Source organism: Neocloeon triangulifer, unplaced genomic scaffold, assembly GCF_031216515.1.
Source record: "Neocloeon triangulifer isolate White Clay Creek 2 clone unplaced genomic scaffold, ASM3121651v1 ptg000014l, whole genome shotgun sequence".
NCBI classification, from domain to species: domain Eukaryota; kingdom Metazoa; phylum Arthropoda; class Insecta; order Ephemeroptera; family Baetidae; genus Neocloeon; species Neocloeon triangulifer.
In genome coordinates, this window is record NW_026775556.1 from 4651922 (window position 1) to 4668473 (window position 16552).

At 35.1% G+C, this 16552-nt stretch overlaps 3 protein-coding genes across 7 annotated transcripts; 1 reads left to right on the forward strand and 2 right to left on the reverse strand.

The window, feature by feature from the left end:
* Positions 1 to 1307: 1307 nt before the first annotated feature.
* Positions 1308 to 11460, forward strand: LOC132199433 (uncharacterized). 5 transcript variants are annotated; one of them, XM_059624132.1, is made up of 10 exons: positions 1308 to 1494; positions 6551 to 6760; positions 7439 to 7579; positions 7764 to 8001; positions 8587 to 8832; positions 8889 to 9014; positions 9064 to 9242; positions 9310 to 9396; positions 10740 to 11033; positions 11086 to 11460. In XM_059624132.1, the coding sequence occupies exons 1-10, from the start codon at positions 1429 to 1431 to the stop codon at positions 11299 to 11301; spliced, it is 1803 nt and encodes a 600-aa protein (XP_059480115.1). In that variant the 5' UTR covers positions 1308 to 1428; the 3' UTR covers positions 11302 to 11460. The 5 variants fall into 5 exon arrangements, with proteins under 5 accessions (XP_059480115.1, XP_059480116.1, XP_059480119.1 ...); XM_059624133.1 differs by having other exon boundaries at positions 10740 to 11027; XM_059624136.1 differs by lacking the exon at positions 1308 to 1494 and adding an exon at positions 4564 to 4664.
* Positions 11461 to 13527, reverse strand: LOC132199434 (probable ATP-dependent RNA helicase DDX49). The gene is made up of 7 exons (XM_059624137.1): positions 13180 to 13527; positions 12966 to 13099; positions 12693 to 12903; positions 12476 to 12642; positions 12261 to 12415; positions 12008 to 12208; positions 11461 to 11953 (listed from the first exon to the last, which is right to left on the reverse strand). Exons 1-7 carry the CDS (start codon positions 13432 to 13434, stop codon positions 11679 to 11681), a joined length of 1398 nt encoding a protein of 465 aa, XP_059480120.1. The 5' UTR covers positions 13435 to 13527; the 3' UTR covers positions 11461 to 11678.
* A 393-nt stretch (positions 13528 to 13920) lies between these two features.
* LOC132199435 (arginase, hepatic) lies at positions 13921 to 16532 on the reverse strand. The gene is made up of 7 exons (XM_059624138.1): positions 16318 to 16532; positions 16183 to 16255; positions 15978 to 16084; positions 15522 to 15787; positions 14822 to 14878; positions 14583 to 14764; positions 13921 to 14524 (listed from the first exon to the last, which is right to left on the reverse strand). Exons 1-7 carry the CDS (start codon positions 16441 to 16443, stop codon positions 14268 to 14270), a joined length of 1068 nt encoding a protein of 355 aa, XP_059480121.1. The 5' UTR covers positions 16444 to 16532; the 3' UTR covers positions 13921 to 14267.
* Positions 16533 to 16552: the final 20 nt, after the last annotated feature.

Here is a 16552-nt window from a genome sequence, read left to right on the forward strand (position 1 = left end):
TCTTAATTCACAGTTAAAATTCAAAAGCTCTTCAAATGTATTGCGCTTTGATTTCTCGTTTTATTTTCATGGATGCATTTTTGTTTTGAACAAGACTCTTTTTAAGCGGTGAAATCCCTCGAATTTGCTGCAACTTATTAGAGAGGGTTCGCCGCCTGCGTTGCATAAATATTGCCATTCAGAGCGTTGATGGTCCCTTGAGGCTGCTGTTTTTGTGACTCACGGCGCGTGGATCATGGCCGCACTTGAGAATATACAGAGAAAGAGAGAGTCTGGTGCATTCAAAATATGCCCTTATCGCTGCAGCAGACGCAGGGTGATGATTTCTGAATCTTTGATCTGTGTGCAGCTCCATGAAATATATATAAGAGGAGAAGAGAAAACTAGTAAGAAAAAAGGGCCCGTTTCGAAACGATTATAAAATATCTTAGGTAGTTTTTTTCTACCATGAGCTGTTCTATAAAAGTTTCGAAATCTAAATTAACAAAGAATATCATAAATTTTTAAAGAGCGTTATTACAGTGCACAAAATTTCAAAGTAAAATAGTCTGACAGGTATTTTGCTATACATTTCGTTGTTTTTTAATAAAAAAAATTAATAATTTTAGAAATGTATATATTAATTAAGAAAAAAAGCATACATTTCAAAGCATAGTTAACAAATTATAAAATATTAGATTTATTAAAATTAAATATTATATAACAAAATGTTTTTAAATTTTATTAATAATTATTTTATTAAATTTATTATAATTTTAACGTCATTTAAAATAATTTTAGCACACATGAAACAATTAAATAGGTCATATTTTATTATTATAAAGTATAATAAATAAAACTTCAAACAAGAGAATGATATAATTATAATCATGGTACTATTACTATTTCTGCCTTTTAAAAGCACTTTTCAAGTTAAAATTAGTGACCCCAATAATTATGTTATATAAAAAATTTATTTTAAAACAAATAAATCTCTATCTAAAATTCACTTCGCTAATTTGCCAATATCCTCAGTCCCCATTAAAATGTATCAAAGCTGAAGCGTGAGAACAACCAGCAGCAGCACGTTCCGAAATCCAGCGCCAGATTCAATTAGCACGTTCGCATGCTTGGATAAAAAATCAGAGGCTCGCTGCTAACTAATCGTGGTGACACTCATTGTCAGTCAGTTGTAGCCGAGAGGCGGCGCGGCCGTCCAGTGAACTACATTCCCGCGCGGCCTTTTTTATCGCTACTCGCGCGGAGGGGAATATAATTTATATAAACACGCCGACTTTCCAGCGGATGCTGCGCCGCACGGCGTGTCAGAGGGTTTTATTTTGGTCTGTGCGCGCGCGTGTCTCCGATTCGGTCTCACTCGCTGTTCTGCCGGACAGTCGGTTGGACACTCATGCGACTTGGGTTGGCCTAGACCCGGGCAGGGTCACTATGGCGAGCACCGAGGATTCCTCACCACCAGCACCAGTGGCACCAACATGTGCCAACACACCACCGGTTAGTTGTATTTTTTTTTTACATTTTATCAAACTCAACCTCTTTTTAACAGCCTTTTCGTAAAAAATGTTTTGAAGGGAGTAATGAAGTGATAATGTTGTAGGGACACATTGACGTTGTAATTAACAGTGCAATGACTTAAGTGAATTTTATAACCTTCTTACAATTAATATTTATACTCCCTACAAACAAATTTCTGATGATGGAATAATGGGAACCCTTCAAAAATGTCACGTGCAGAAAGCTGAATGTAATGTGATAAAAAAAAATCAAATTATTCACATGTCTGGAAAATTTTTGAGAGACAAAATATAACCTAAATAAATAATACTCATAAATATGGATGGAAAATCTTATTCTTCACTGTAAGGGATAAAATTTAAAGTAAGTTTAAAAATTAACTTGTGACTTAATATTCTAACAATAAGTAATTTTTTTAATAAAAACTTTTTAAACAACCAGCCTCACTTCTTTCTTCAATAATTTTATAATCTGATAGAATCTTCTTAAAAAAAATTAATAAATTAATTAATAAATAATGTAATTTGCATTTGCAAGCCAATCTCAGGTTAAATAACGTGTTTTAAAAAGAATTTCACGCTCAAAGGTTTGTTTTTCTTGGTATATTACAATTTTCTAATTGAAGTCTTCTTTTCCTCTTTGGCACTTTGGTTTTATAGAGAGAGTAATTTATTGTATCATACAGCAGGATATTGTTTATCCTATGAAATAATAAACAAAACCCACAGAGGAAAAGTCGACTTTAAAAATAAATCCAATGTGAAAAATATTGCTTTCAATTATTCCTTAATTAAATTCACTTTTATTATTATAGCAAGGTCGTGCACGGTGGCATATATTATTAATTTTGATTCTGTGCCAGCACATGATTGCGTTATAACTTATAACAACATTGCAGTGCGTTTAAGTGCTTTTGAACACTTTAATATGAAATGCTGGTATGATGTCAATTATTTCTTCCGTACTTATTTTTCACTTTTCATTTTCTAAAAATATTATCAGATTTTTACTTTTAAAAAGTTTTAAAAGGTATGGAAAAAGGTATGGAGGGAATAAACTTTATATTTAATTTTGATATGCCAAACAAGGTCCGTGACACTATTTATGGGCGAGGCGTATACATAGTTGGACAAAAATGCTCTCCGTAAACAAATCAGCGGCGACCGGGACAATGAATAGAAAATCAAATAACGGCACTTCTGACTCTGCTGCTGCATCGCTGCGGCACAATTTCGCCGCTCCTGTGTCGTTTGCTGACTGCGTTTTTTTCTATATTAATTTAAATGTGTTGCCAAACAGAATTGAAATTGTATTTCAAATTAAAGTACGTGCTATTAAATTCAACCTTTGATTTATTTACAAGTAAACAAACAGTAGCTACCACAAGTATTTTTATGACTTAACACCCTTAATTGTATTATTAAATCAAAAAATTAGATCATGTTGGAAATTATTTTTGTTGGTTTAGGTCAGATCTGAACCAAAAGAGATCAAAAGCCGCTTTATAGAGCTGACAATAAGATCTGACAATGAGTGAGATTATTTTAAGACTGATTGATTTCCGTGCTCATTATTTTGATTTCTGATTGTGAATTTTTTTTTTTTTTTTTCAATGAAAGGAAGGTTGCTTTAAAAATTAAATTGATACATAAAATTAGGAAAAATGGAAGCATAATTTTTTTACTTAAATTTAACCTCATAACTTTTTAATTACTAAACTTTTAAGTAGATTTTATATTTGTAGCGTAAAAAATGGATAAATCATTATGTAAAATCGTCATAATTGCTATGAAATGGTAATACAATAAATATGACGAATGTGCTCAATCAATAAACATGAAACTGTAGTTCCCGGTGCTTGATCCTATAGCGAGTCACATTGATTGTTACAATAATTTGTATCAAACTTCCTTCTTCCTCTCAATTACCGCAGTGGTCAACTGGTAAGAAAACACACAGGCCGCCGCCCGTGAATTAAATTGCAAACATTCTCCAGGGTCAAGTTCATTGGCGCTTTCACTTACATACTTGAACAACGGCGCCCACTTTGTTTGCAAACCTGAGAAAGGTCGATTAAGGGCAGACTGCCAAAGAATTCAATTAAATATTTCATGAACATATTTCTTAAATCTAAAAACCATTAAGTGCATAAAGTGCGCATGAAGGATATTCATTGATTTTTTCCTCAATTTGAAATTTATATTATATCTTCTGATTCGAAAAATGATAAATTTAGATATGAAATTATCATATTTTTTTTTGTTTTGATAAATTTTAAAACTTTCCTCGCTGGTTGCAAAGTGTATAGAGTGCTAGGCATGCAGTAAAATTGCTTGTTGCTCGCTTGCTTGACCTGCTTGCTTTTTTCTCGTGCTATGCAAAAACTAGTCTAGACACTCTAGACGGGCAAGTGAAAGGGTTGATGCGTGGGTTGAACAATTGTATACATTGCTATTATCCTCTTATCATGATGTAGCGTTTTGAAAAGGGATCAATAGCAAAATAATACACAAATAATTATATCATTGTAACGCAGTCAGTGATAAATTAAATGAGCCACCAAAATTAGCAGAAAATTACAAACCAACAAATATTGAGAAACTTAATAAAACCCTCAATAATAAGTAAAAAAGTATTTCAAAAGATTTAGTAAAAACAAAATAAATTAATTGATATGACACCGAAACTGAGAGACATTATTTATTTTCTCCTATTCAAATTTATCTAAAATTAGCTAACCCACCACCTCTATTCTATCAGTTCATGCAAATTTCTAGCTACTCTTGCTGACCTTGGTTCCAAAAAAATCACAAGCGTGGTCTATAAAAAAAATGTGGTAACAAAACGCAGAGAGAACGACGGCCGCTTGCAAATGTGAAAAGGGTGGTCCCTCTGCCAAGGAGAAAAATCTATGCTATAGTATTTTAGTAAAGTGCTTTGACTGGGAGCGAAGTCCCGCGCTGTAATCATTCAATAAAGCCAATTCCAAACAGTGCCACTAATAGAGAGAGCCTCTATTAAGTATTATCTCAGTTTCTGTGTAGACGCTCAGTTATCAAGATCGTCGTTGGAAGACTTGGAAGTGCCCAACCTTTGCCAAAATTTCCAGGGAAAACACAAAGCCTTTGTCAGGCGGACGATTTATCCAGGTAATCAATGGGCCTGTTACGTAATTGGGGTAAAATGTAATTCATGTTTTGCAAAATCAAGAGTTCATTTGATAGAATCTGATTTGTGAATTTTATTAAAACTCGCTGTCTGAAACAAGAAAGAAATGCAATAAGTAGTGAAAGATATTGAGGATTAACCATAATATAACTATTAAAAAATGAATGATGCAATGTATGAGACCGCTTCAATAATAAAATTACACTTAGAATTCAACTTCATTTCAATGTAATAAAAGGAGTTTAATTAAGATCATAATTATTTTCAGGAAATATTTACTGATCTGATTTCTATTTTTGAAGGTTATTAAACTTATCAGTGTCTTCTGATTTCAAACGCGCTTTAATTTTTGACAAAACTCTAAGATAAGATAAACCTGATACACATCTTATAAATTAAAACTTAAAAACTGTCTTACAAAGCTAGACCTATAACCTGTTGGACTCAAGAAGGATTGATTTTTTCGTAATCGTCTTTAATTAGACCGCCTCTGTTTTACACAGGTATTTAGATGCATACACAGAAGGTGGCACGTGTTCATCGGCTTTAATCCGTCTTTAATCCGTCACGTGCCCGGCCTTTATTTGCATAGAGCCCCCAATGTAAGAAAATCGATCTCGCGCAATACCTTAAGCGATTTTTGTTTGCTTTCGGAACGTGTTTGTCCGTCTCTTCCATTCGCACAAAATTAAATATTTATTCAGCGACGCACTTCTTCTTTCAATTTAGAAAAAAATCTCAATTTATATTTTCAAAGCAGACGATAAAACAGCGGTAAAATAATAGGTGGTCATTTTTCCTCGGTGTCCGAGATAAAAGATGAGAATAATTATATATCTTCCAGGTCAAAATGTAATCTGTGTTTGATTTTTTCTGCTCTTAATCTAAAAGAGTAACACACTGCGTATACAGGAACACGAGCGTGTCGTGCGCAAAACGCGAGAAGTGTGTGAGAAAATTGTGTTCTTCTCTGGCAGTGTTTTGTAACAAACTGGTCACGCTGGCGGCCACTCATTAGTATAGGAAATATTTTAATAAGAGTGACCAAGGGACGAAAAGTGTACGATTCGGAGCCAATTTGTGTCTGAGTGAGTATTGGTTCAAGTGACTCAGTTTAATATCCGAACTTTGACTTGAAACATGTTGCATTTGAACTGTTTGCACGCAGCACAATCGTAAAAGTACAAAATAACAAAGCCAGAGTCACTCGACCAGGATGACCGTATCAACTTCAGGAAGTGAGCTTGGTTTAAAAGTTAGGCGAGTCATTGGCCTGGAAATTTATATTTCTATTTGACGTGTATAGAAAACCAAAATTTCATTTAGAACCGAAACTCTATAATGTTTTAAAAGTTTTAAAAATTACTTAATTTCATAAGTAAACTTATCACTGGTTTAATTCATCTATAATGCTTCAAAACACTTAAAAGTCTATAATTAATGTGGATGCTTAAATTCACATTAAACAAATATTTGCATTTTAATTTTTTATAATACATTTTTTAACATTTACAATCATTAAGATGGGTGAAATGGGCAAATTTAGTTAACTATATCTAATCTATTTAATTTTCATTTTGCTATAACACATATTTTTTTATTAATCTATACTTTTTAAGAATTTGATATTGTGTGTTGTATGTTAATGATAAAAGAAATACATTTAAATATTTTTTCATTTCAAAATTTAAAACTGCTAAATGATTTTAAGAACTTGCAATAATTATAAAAAAATTATCAGAAGTCTTAGCTTAATTTAAAAAAATGTAGGTACCCTTCAAATATTGAAATTTGTAACTATTTTTTTCATCATTTTTTAATGTGTTTTATTTCTCACTGATATGTAATTTATTATTCTATGTTTTAGCCTGCAAGAAACCCGGCTGTGATGTCGGTGAAGCAATGGTTCAGGGAGCTGCGGCCGCTGCCACTGTACCTGATGATGGCCCTGACCATCCTCTTTTTCCTGGTCGAGCTCGTCGCCAGCCACATAACGCACGCGCTCACTCTGCTCGTCGATTCGTACCACACTCTGTGCAACCTTATCGCCCTCACTGGCTGCCTTATCACTGTTAAGGTAAAATAACTATAAATAAGCAGAAAAATGCCACTGCGTCAATATTTGCATCTTTGGAAAGATGATCGCTTTCAATGTGAACAGATAAATCACATTGTTTTTTACAAACTGAACTTCTTTAGAAACGGTAAATGAAAAATAACAAAAATAACTTTTACCCTCATAATTATGTTTATAAAACATTATTTATTTAAAAAAAAACTTTTTAAATAATTATTTTCATTTTGAATGTAAACAATGTATTTGTAACAATGTGGACAAATAAACAGCAATAATAATAATAATTTCAATATTTTTTCATCTCCACGATAAGATGGAAGTTGTCAAGTTGTTCAAATTACGGAAGATTTTTATGTGACACTAAAAGAAGAAAAATATTATAGATTTGAAATAAGTTCATTAGAAAGATTTAAAAAATAAATTGGTAATTGTAAAATTAAATGTTTCCGCGTAGTTAAAAAAATTTGGAATTATGAAGCGCCTGTGAAGCTCTAAAATTTATTTGTATTTTCCGCCAAAATTTTCACCCCTTGGTGCGCCCTATGCAATGAGCAAGAAAAAAACACAAAAATATTAGTAAAAATTTATAATCCAGCACTTTTATTTTTGAGAAATTAAAAATTGATAGGCTGGAAATTGAATAAATGAACATTATGAAATATGATATTTTTGAAATAGTATGGCAAGGAGCACGCCCGGGGCGTGTATTACGCTCCTGCAAAGACGACGGACAGCGACGACGAGAATGAGGGTGCGACGCCACCCCTGGACCACGAGCGGCCGGGCTGCGGCCGCAACAACAAGCACCGTAACCAACAGGTGAGTCCTACTGCTCCACTCCGCCTCTCTTTTGCTACATTTCACGTCACACTCATTGACTCTCTCATTACGGCCGTTTCTCTTTCACTGCGCACGTTTTGCCGATTGACACTTTCATGCGCACGCTTTCAATCAAATTTTATCGCTGCAATTGGCGCGTGCAATGAATTCTTTTTCTCCGCAGGGGTTTCTTAATTCGGAGCGGAAGCTGAAAAACACTTTTGGATGGGCGCGAATCGAGGTTTTGCTCATGATGGTCGGCACTGTTTTCCTCGCCTCCTTGTGTTTTTCTCTGATCGTCGAGGCGGTGCAGACGCTTTTTCACATCGGACACTCGGACGCCATGCATTACCCGCTCCACGTAATGATCATTGGGGCCTGTGGCCTCATTCTAAATGGCGCGTGCTACTTTTTAATTGGAGGTAAATTTGAATTAATAAGACATTAATTTGATAAAATGAATTTATTAAAATACTTAAGTTAAAAAATTTATTAATTTTATAATATTTTATTATTAATTATTTTTTTATTGTACATATTAAAACTTTTTAAATACAATTATTTATTATTTAAAATTCAATTAAATTGTTTTACTTTACTTGTTTAAAAATATTTAAAAATATTTTTATACTTTTATCAATGTTAAATGTTATATTTTTTTATTATTAGTAATTTTCTCTTTCACTTGGTAGATAGATATACCAAATATTTATTTAAAAAATATTCAAGGATTGATAACTCGCATATTTTTTTTCAAAACAAATAAAATTTATGAATAATATAACATATAACATAAAATGTACCAAAAAACTGACTGATTTTAAAAAATTGAATGAATTAGCACCAGAAATTCACTATATTGATAAATAATTAAAAATAAATTAAAAAATAAAAAATCTCGTCTTTATTTTACATAAATAAATTAATGATTCTGTAAAATACAGTATTTATGAACAGCGTTTCCGCCTTTGAGCATAATTCTCATTTTTTTATCCTGGCATTTTCAGGGTACACCTTCCACCAGGGCAGTTTTCTGCACGTCAATGCTGAGGGTAACGTCGTTCTGGACCGCGACCTGACCGAGAAAAATGTCAGGGTGGGCAGTCGGCAGTTGTCTGCACGACGAGCGGTCGTCCGAGAAGACGCCGTTTCGCAAATCGAAAAGTGCGAAGTCGAAACCAAACCGGCCGAGGCGCACCTGCACTCGGCCCAAAGAAGACAAGGCGCCCGCGAGATGTTTCGCGACGTCAGCAGTACAAGAACAAATGAATTCAAATTAATAAATGTATTAATAAGCCTTTGTTGCAAGGCTGCCTGTTTGTAATTGTATGTGCGGCGATTGTTTATCAAACGGATCCGCACTTTGCCAAGTACATCGACCCTGGACTTTCAATTGTCTCCAGTCTGCTTCTTTTGGCCCTCAGCTACCCATATAGTGAGAGTGTTGATTTGATATTCACGTCACTTTTTAAATTGTCCTGCAGTGAGAGAGTCGAGCCGAATCCTGCTGCAGACCATTCCTGGCTACATGGACATCAAGTCGCTGAAGAAAGACCTGGCCAAGGAGTTTCCGAGCATTGAAAACATCCATGAGGTGCACATCTGGTGCCTAACGCAGACCAAGGTTTTCGCAACGGCACACATTGTCATACCCACCCATGATGTGAGGAGGAAAACGTTTTGGCGTGACGGAAAAAAGATGATTTTGATAAACTTCTTTTAAATTGCAGGAGTACATCAGCATCAAAGAGCGGTTAATGGACTTTTTCCATGAAAGAGGAGTCACCCAAGCTACTTTGCAACCAGAATTTTCAAAAGTAAGACATATTTTGTTAAATTTTTATTAACTCGTTTTGACTTGAAACCGACCCTTTATAGGGTCACCAAAAAATTTTAATTTTTCATAAAAAAAACTTTATTTATCTGTGTCTCAGTATGAAAAAATAAAAAATCTTAATTTAAAAAATAAGAAAAAACAAACCTAAAAAATTTCACAAAAATTGACTGCATGTTTCATCTCATCCAGATCTCCTCAATATATTTTTGTTACTAGATTTAATTGTTCAATAAAAGTATAATACAATAATTCCATTTACTGAACGCCGATTGGCATCATAATTCAAAAATTTCGGAGTCCCGCAATAGGGCCGAAAAGAACAAGGCCGAAAACGGCTGAGCGGAACAAGGCCGAAAAGGAATAGGGCCGAAAAGGAACAAGGCCGAAAGCTGAAAAATAACCGATAACCGCGAGCGCGTCTTTGCACGCCAATACCAAAATCCTTCATGCGGCCGTTTCACATAGGAAAATAGATGAAAATTTAGAAATTGATTTTGCAAAAGACATGGCAAAAATCTCCATTGTAGGCGAGACGCATAACCACAAAATCACATATATTTGGGGGACAACACAAGATAAAGATAAATTGATCTCTTGTACAGAATAAAAAACCATACTGCATCGGAACTCGGAAAACACGAGCTTATAAGAAATTATTTGCCCAGGAAACTAAACTTATCACTTATATGTATGGCGATGTATCATTGTTTTTTTTTCTTTTTCACTTAAAATTTTCCTATAAATGAGGAGCTTATGATAATAATTACTCTGTATATAAAACTTCTTAACCTTTTCCCATAAGATCAATATAAATTTTTATGTCGACTGACGTATTGATTTTATTTTCCCATAATATCTTAATTGGGGTGATATGAACGAGAGTTGGTAAAACGTTTATCAATTTTTGGTTCGGCTAATTTTGTGAAAAAATACATTTTAGAAAATTGTATTTTTAAAATTACCATAGCATGAAACAATGTTAAATTTAAAAAATTCCTCCTTACCACAAATTAAATATTTTAGATAATTCTTACTTTGACTTAAAAGTATGATGATATGTGTTTCCCGAGACGTCCCGTTTCTTGTAAGGATGGCGGGTTGACATAACACGGTAATCACGGTGATTTCCTAAAAAACCGGTTCTTCCTATTTTGTCTGCACCGGTATTTCGGCCTTGTTCCTTTTCGTCCCTATTCCTTTTCGGCCCTGTTCCGCTCAGCCATTTTCGGCCTTGTTCTTTTCGGCCCTATTCCGGCACTCCAAAATTTCTTATTTATAACTATGAATTTTATAGGATATAATAAAGTATTACTTAATTTTCAGTCCATTGACGGAAGCTCTGAAGTGAGGGAGTGCTACCTGATGTGCCAAGGGTTGGGATGCCAGAAACAGCATTGCTGCAGCCGCACCCCAACTAGCAGCACCGAGGACCTCACCTGTGAAGATGGGCATTCCCATAGTCATGAAAAGGGCCACAGCCATGACAAGGGGCACAGTCACGGCAAAAAGCACAGTCATGCCAAGGGTCATAGCCATGATAAGGGACACAACCATCATGATAATGGACATAGCCATGTCCATGGAAAAAATAATCCCCTCCGGTCTGAAGCAGTTGAGGCAATTTTAATTTTAATTCAACACTTTTGGTAGTAATTTTTAAAATTTATAGGGTGTAAATGTTTCTGAAATTGAGAGGGCTCAGGACGAAATTGATGTCAGACTTGACCCTGAGGAGAGTTGCTCTGAGCCCAAGGGTCCAGTGTCGTATGAGCGGCAGCGGAGTCGGTCTGTGTGTGATTTGCAGCAGACGAGGGACTCGTTCGAGGACTACGGAATCAAGCGGGTGAAACAGACTAGCTTAGTCGACGTGATGCATTTGAGCTGATATGCACCACCTTCATGTTCCTGTGATATTTTCATAACTGCCTAAACAAGTTATTGTGGTTATAACTTTTAAACTATGTATTCACCTGTGCCGCATTTTGTGAGAATATTATTTTTGTGCGTTGTTTACTCTCTCATGGACAAATAAACTCACAACAACTAAGAATTTGCCAGAAATTTTAATTTAGTAAGAGCATCCAACAGATTCAAATGTAACAATAGAGCCAGCCAAATCTATTTTATAAACTGTCAGGATACCCCCTTTTTGATCATGATAAAAAGATAGCGAGCTTAATAGAAACTACAGATTAAAAAACTCTCCCCTGAATTAAAATCAATGCTTTTAAAAATTTCAACAGTCTCATAAGAATTTATTTATCATGAATCTGCAACAGAGCTGGCAGGTTTTTCTTGCTCTCGTAACTTTTTCCTCTCAGTTCGAGCTTTGATTGCCGCCTTTATCTTCTGCCTTCGCAACTTTTTCTTATACTTGCTTTTCTTCTCCATCTCCTCATCAGGATCTTTGCCCTCCATCATGAATTGTTTCCGTTTGTTCAACTCCTTCTTTTCAAAGAAATCCGTCTCATCCAACTTAATCTCAGCCTCTCTTCTTGTGACAGAAACTTGAGTGAAAATCTTGGACACCTCCTTTTCTACTCAAAAACATTCGAATTAACCTTTTTACTTAAAAATCAAGTGAGATTTACCATCTGTTTTGTATTCTGTCAACTTTGTGTTGATCAACTCTTCAATGGCTTGGATCAGCTTGATATCATTGGGGGTGACCAAAGTTACAGCGTCTCCTCCTCTACCAGCTCGGGCCGTTCTGCCAACCCTGTGCACATATTCTTTTGGCACAGTTGGAACTGAGTGGTTGATCACAAGTTGAACTTCAGGAATGTCAAGACCTATGTCAAAAAATTAATATGGTACTCGATATAAACATTTAAAATGACGTACCTCTGCTGGCTACGTCTGTGGCTATTAAAATTTTAACATTGTTGGATTTAAATTTGTTGAGAGCAACAAGTCGCAACTTTTGTGATATCATTCCGTGGAGACAGACATTATCATAACCCACTTCTTTCAAAGTCATACTCAAAAGCTGACAATTTCTGGAAACAAAAGGTAAAGTAAGTGAAATTAAGCATTAATTATGAAACAATAATTCCTACTTGCAAGTGTTGGTAAAGACCATGATGGACCCTCTCGGGTGACTCTCTTTGAACTTTCTGATAATCTGTACTAAATAGCCATCCTTGACGGCACCAGGACACAAAACGTAGTGCTGCTTCAGTTCTTCCACAGTTGCAACCTCGCTTTTTGTTTCATGCAAAAACATCTGTTAACAATTAAAAATTAGTTTAAAAACCTTTTTTAATGAAAATTTACCTCTTTTTTTGCAACTTGTCTAACTTTGGACAAACTATCAGTCATGGTCGCACTGAACAGCAAATTCTGTCTTTGTTCCGGCAAAGCATCAAAAATTCTTTTCAGCTGTTCATCGAAGTCACCTCCGAGGGTTCTGTCGGCCTCATCAATGACCAGGAATTTTATTTTCTTGAGGGAAAACGTCACACAACTGCCCAAATGGTCGTAAAGCCTGTGGATTTAAAATAAAATCGTAAACCTTTTGTGTTTCGAGTGAATTTTAAATTTTAATACCTTCCCGGGGTGGAAATAACGATGTGAGGTTTCCGGGACAGGTCCATTCCTTGCTGGACCATGTCCATGCCTCCAACGATGACGGTCTGCCTCAAACCGATTGGTTTGCCCATGATTTGAAACTGGTCAGCAATCTGAGATATAATTATGAAAATTATGTATTAAAAATATTTCGATCATTTTTATTATTATTTTTCAAGTTTTTTAAACTCACCTGGAACGCAAGTTCTCTGGTGGGTGTGAGGACAAGAGCGAAGATTCCGTAAGGGTCCTCGCTGAGCTTTTGCAGAATGGGCAGGGCGAAGGCCAGGGTTTTTCCGCTGCCTGTTTTTGCACACCCAATGCAGTCCTTGCCGGCCAGGATTTGAGGCACGCATTCTCGCTGAATGGGCGTCGCGTTTTCGATGCCAACCTTCTGGCACTGCTTCACGATCCACTCCTTCAGACCAAGTTCGGAAAAAGAGTTCATTTTCCAACTGGAACGAACGAAAATTGAAGAAAATCCACTCGTGTTTACAATTTGACAACAGTCCCCATGTGCGTTTTTGACGAGACATGGGCGAGACGCGTGACGTCACGAAAGGGCCGACACTCATTTGTTTCTCATTGAAATAAGCTGCGAAACGAAGCAAGGCTGCGAAAAGTGCGATTGTTTGCAATGAGAGATGAGATGATGTTACAATTTAGCATTGAAATTTGTTTTCAAAAAAAAAATGTTCTTCATTTAAAAAAAATTATCAGATATTTAAAAACCCCACGAGCTAAAAAAGGAATATAAATAGAATATGAATTAATTTAATAAATAAAACATATTATAAGTTTCAAAAATTAATTAGTTCAATTTTTAACGAGACTCCAATTAAGGGATTTTTCCACTTTTTACGTCAGCGTTTAATTTAAAATCAATTTGATTTAATTCAAATAGTGTGGTTTGGTTAATCAAACTTCCTAAAAGTTCTAGCAGTAATAAAATTTTATTTTAGAAAATACAAGTATAAACAACATCGATCCCCGTTAAACGGTTTGAAGCAGATTTGTAATTTGAAGAAGTAAAAAGACCGATTAACCTGTCCTATTGATCTGATAAATATTACGACAGAAAATTTTGGCACAGAAAATAATTATAACATTCATTAAAATTAAAAATTTCTCAACTTCTTTAAAATTTTCAGATAACTTACAATATTTTTACAATTTTAATGCTTGTGTTCAAGCAATGGAAAAGGTTTTGAGCAAAGTTGGTTTTCACAGATTTTAAACAATAGCATTATTTTCCCTCTGCAACTATTTACATGTGCAAAATTAATTTATTTCACTTTGTGATGAATTTTTTACTATCAAGCCAGGTATCTCCTGTGCCAGCAAAGGTCGCATACCCCTCCTCTTGTAGCCAAAACCAGCCCTGACGACCTGTCTGGCCGCCTCCACTGTGATCTTGACGTCCCTCTCTGACCCAATTCCAGGGTTGACCTCGACCAGGTCCATCGCTCCCAAGGTTCCGGATGCGAAAACTGTCTCCATGATGTGCACCCCCTCGCGTAAACTTAAACCACCACGCTCTTGAAATGAAAATTTTGTTAATTTTGGAATTAGATTTTCATTCTTTTTTATTTTTACCAGCAGTGCCTGTGCTGGGCGCCTCAATCGGGTCTAGGCTGTCAATGTCAAAACTGACGTGCAGAGATCGGTCGCCGTGAGGATTGATGGCCTCGAGGGCTCTTCGGGTCACTTCGTGAACTCCGTACTGCTCCACATCTTCCATGGAGAACGCGGTTACTCCAAATTTCTCCAGAATTAAACTAATTAACAAAAAAATTTAACTATTCAAATTTAAAAATTGATATTTTAATTTTCACCTTTCGTATTCGTCCACTGACCTCAGCCCAATGTAAGCGATGTTTTTGATTGATAGTCTAATAAAATAGACAAAAGTTTCACCATTATAATTCAACAAGATTTTTTGAAAACCGAAAAAAAGTTAATTTCTGCAAGAAAAGAGTCCTTTTGACTTTTTGAGAATAAAAACTTATTATCTAAAATGAAACAAGAATTTTTTTAAATATTTAATTATCTCCACTTAGTGGCATTTGTTTAAAAAAAATCGTTTATTAAAGTGAGAAGAAAGTAATTTATAGAATAAAATTTTAATTTAATTATTTCAATGCAAATTAATTTTTTAAAGTCAACAATCTAGACTGTTCAGACTCCAGACTAATATACTTTATATTATTAACATGTTTAATTATTGGATGAAATAAATAATCTGGGTCAGAATGATCCAAAAATATTAAGATAAACTAATAGTCTGATCAAAAAAATTGTAAACAAATTAAATGAAGTTAAATCAATTTAAAAATTTTAAATTAATTGGGGTATTAGAAAATTTAATGTGGTTTTATTTTTTTTTTAATTTTCGTATAAATAGTATATTTTTTTATATATAGAACAACTTAAAGTTAACATATTATTCTTAAAAAACCCTTTTCCTTATTTTAAAATTAGATAATAAATTTGAGTGATTAAAGGTAAATTAAAATAATATATTAGCATTCTTACTTTGGCATCTGCCAGTCCATTCCAGGCAAATATGGCCAGTAGTCTGCCAGCTCCTTGACCAAGAGGGCCACAGGCATTCCATGCAAATTCCCAGTCGGAGAAGTGGCGTTTGTGTTTATGTCTGCGTGCGCGTCCACCCAGAGGACGGCAAGGTCACCTTTGGCCTGGTAGTGGCCGTCGATGGTGCCGACCCCCATCGAGTGATCGCCACCAAGGGAGAGACAAAGTCTGCCTTCACTCAAAACTTGTTTCACGGTGCTCGAAACCTTTAATTTGTAACTCAAATTTAATAAAATTTTATATTCCTAAGAAATGAAAAATAGTACAAATTTATAAATTCAGTCAATTTAAAATGTAAAAAAAAAGATTTATTTTATAAGCTCTGTAGATCATTTCTCATTATAATGAAAAAAACTAAAGACTTAAAGATTTTTAATGTATTGAAAAATGGCCAACCTTTTCCATACAGGATGCAAAATCGTCATACTCCAGCATGTTATTAACTTGTGTCCCCGGTTGCTCAACTTTGTAATCAACATCGCCATAATCTTTGACGTCACAGCCTAAAAATATTTTTTTATGCAAAATTTCAGCAATTTCCTTATTTGGCTCAAATATCTAAATTTGCATTTATTGGAAATTAAGTTTAATCACTTTTTACCAAAACTGAGCAAATCTTGGACAATTCCGCCTGCTCGGAGAACTCCGGGTCCTCGGCTGACTCCTGAATTGCGCTGCAAATCAAAGGAGTTGCTACAAAAATCGCAGATAAATGGAGTTGGAATTACACACGTACCTGACCCTTCTCAAAGGGCACCCCTACGATTCCGACGCGCGCGTTGCTGTTGTTGTTTGACGCAAAGAGCCGCGCGAAAATCTTTTTCGCAGGCCTATGAAGCAAAGTGCGACGGAGCGAATTCATGTTTCCTCGTCACACAAAGTCGAAAGATCACGCCAACTGGTTTTGTTTCTTCCTGCCGCTGACGAAAAAAGTCATATGAGGCTTTAAAATCTGGTGTGGCCGGCGGCCT